Source organism: Sinocyclocheilus rhinocerous, unplaced genomic scaffold (genome assembly GCF_001515625.1).
Source record: "Sinocyclocheilus rhinocerous isolate Xijiao unplaced genomic scaffold, SAMN03320098_v1.1 scaffold19, whole genome shotgun sequence".
Lineage (NCBI taxonomy): Eukaryota > Metazoa > Chordata > Actinopteri > Cypriniformes > Cyprinidae > Sinocyclocheilus > Sinocyclocheilus rhinocerous.
This window is the reverse complement of record NW_015638975.1, coordinates 3648812-3651122: the sequence shown is the minus strand read 5'-3', so window position 1 is coordinate 3651122 and position 2311 is coordinate 3648812. Positions and strand designations below refer to the sequence as shown.

The 2311-nt window shown below is 39.9% G+C and overlaps 1 protein-coding gene across 7 annotated transcripts in view; it reads left to right on the top strand.

Moving 5' to 3' along the window:
* The first annotated feature begins 131 nt into the window (after positions 1-131).
* The window catches only part of LOC107750582 (myotubularin-related protein 1-like), a 13471-nt gene continuing 11291 nt past the window's right edge, over positions 132-2311 (top strand). For 6 of the 7 annotated variants that reach the window (XM_016566052.1, XM_016566047.1, XM_016566046.1 and 3 more), the window contains exons 1-2: positions 133-555; positions 1074-1179. In XM_016566052.1, the coding sequence (XP_016421538.1) occupies positions 431-555; positions 1074-1179 (231 nt within the window). In that variant the 5' untranslated portion in view covers positions 133-430. Of the gene's footprint in view, positions 556-1073; positions 1180-2311 lie in introns of all 7 variants that reach the window. The other variant, XM_016566045.1, reaches the window with a different exon arrangement.

The following is a 2311-nucleotide window of genomic DNA, read 5'->3' as shown; positions in this document are numbered from 1 at the left end:
TTTTTTTTTTTTTGTGGAATCCGTGATACAATTGTTTTCAGTATTCTTTGTTAAATAGATTTCAAAAGATCAACGTGTATTTTAAATATATAAAGTCTTCCGAATGTTTATGTTTAAACGTAATTTCTGGTGGGAAAAAATACACATGCATACGCACAATATATGGCTGCCGATATGTTAGTGATCTAAATATGGGTTTGACAGCAGGGGGAAGATTTCGTCATGGCTGCCTCCTCGACATAAATAAAGAGAAACGCTATTTGTCAGCGGCAGCAGCAGAGCAGGAAGCAGTGAGGCGACCGCAGAGCAGACTGCTGCACACGAACAGCCAAAGAAAGATGACTTCCTAAACACAGAGATTCCGCTAGCAGACTAGAGGAAGCTAAAAGACATTCACATCTTACACGACGGAGCTCGGATAAAGTGAGAAATGGAGAAACGGCAGCATTCGTCGGGTTCAGAGAGTCCGGTGCTGCCGTCTGTCCCGCGTAAACCGAGGAACCTCGGAGGAGCAATCCCTGCACCTCGACAAGACGGCGTGGATTCATTAGACAGGTACAAGACGTGGGTTTATGCTCACATGTACAATTACATATGTATTTTTCATAAATAAGCGATCTACGGTGTGCGAACACGCGATACAGGATGGAGAGATAAGACGCGCCCTATATATGGTTAATGTTATGATATTTACCCTGATATATACTGTATATTATAGTTTATTTGTGCTCAGATAACACTAATATCAAAACTATTTCTTATTAAATGATTTCTGTCCATTAGAAACTATCAGCACGCATCCTTCCATCATCATTTTAAGGTAGTAACGTTAGCCTGCAACATGTGTTACCAAGAAGTGATACATTAACTGCAACAATAAGACATAAAAGCATTTTTTAAAGCCAGGTTGCAATGTTGTTGCATTTTTCACCAATGGAAGATCAGACTGTGTGACACATTTCTCTGACCTCATATTGCCATCTGTCATCTTCAGTCCACACTGACTGGCACTGCTGGCAGATGCATTGACTGAAGCACTTGCTTGAGTGTGTTATTTTGTTTTTCTCACACAGTCCTACTGGATCTCATGTGGAGTGGTGTAAACAGCTGATAGCGGCCACTATCTCCAGCCAGATCTCTGGTGGTGTCCCTCCAGAAGCCATTACCCGTGAATGCAAGGTTAGAGAATGTTTTTCACTCTTAATCAGACCTGTATTGAATAAAATAAGTACAGCCAGTCGGTCGTTACCACAAAATAAACCCACGGAGTGATAAGAACCTATGAATGGGTCCTGACTGTACATGATCCCAACTTATTACTCTGCTGGTTAACAAATAAATAAACATATGGAAGTGAAATATTGATTTGAGTTGAAAGGACATTTATATAAATTATTGTAAGTTGTATTTAAAGGCACAATATGTAAGATTTTTTTATTAAAATATCCAAAAACCACTAGAACAGTGTTATATATTTTGCTGACTTGTGTACTTACATTATCCCAAATGTTTCGAAGAATTTTAAATCCAGAGAAATAAGCCATTTTAACTAGTGACACGGAGCGTGTCCATAGTGTCATTGTTGTCGCCTGCCAATGACATCATAACCCTTCGATTTCCGGTTTTGTTTTGTAGAAAACATGGAACCACCAAAGACGCTTTAATATGTTGTGCATTTTATTAGACCGGTGACGACCGCACAGACTAGCATTATAACAGAACTTTCAAATGTATCTAGTATGATAAAACAGCGCTGCTTTTTTTCCCCCACATACGCACGACCGGAAGGAGCAGAAGCGGTCGACTGTGGCATAATAAAAGCGCCGCTGCTTTCGAGCCGTGTGTCACGCTCGTTCAGCGCCTCGTTTCACTTCGACGGCTTTCAGCCTCACCCTACTTCATTCTACTACGTTAATAAATCATTAGCTCATCCATGAACATGATTTCTGCCCGAGTCCCGTCGGACTTCATCGGCTGTGGGGATGAAGACCACAACTCCCATGATTCCACACTCAGTCACGGAATTATGCCTTTGTCTATTTGTTTATTTTGAATACGCACCCTCCAGCAGCGAAAATTACATATTGTGCCTTTAAGAAAGGGATCATCAAAGTAAAAAATAAAATTAATTCTGGATACAACAGTACTGATATTATAATGGAGAAGAAAGGGAAAAAATAGAACAAAGAAGAACAAAGGGAATAAGGGGAAATAAGGGAATGCCTATTAAATTACCTATGTGTAAAATTTTACACATTTTATTATTTGTGTGTGTGTGTGTGTGTGTGTGTGTGTGTGTGTGTGTGTTTTG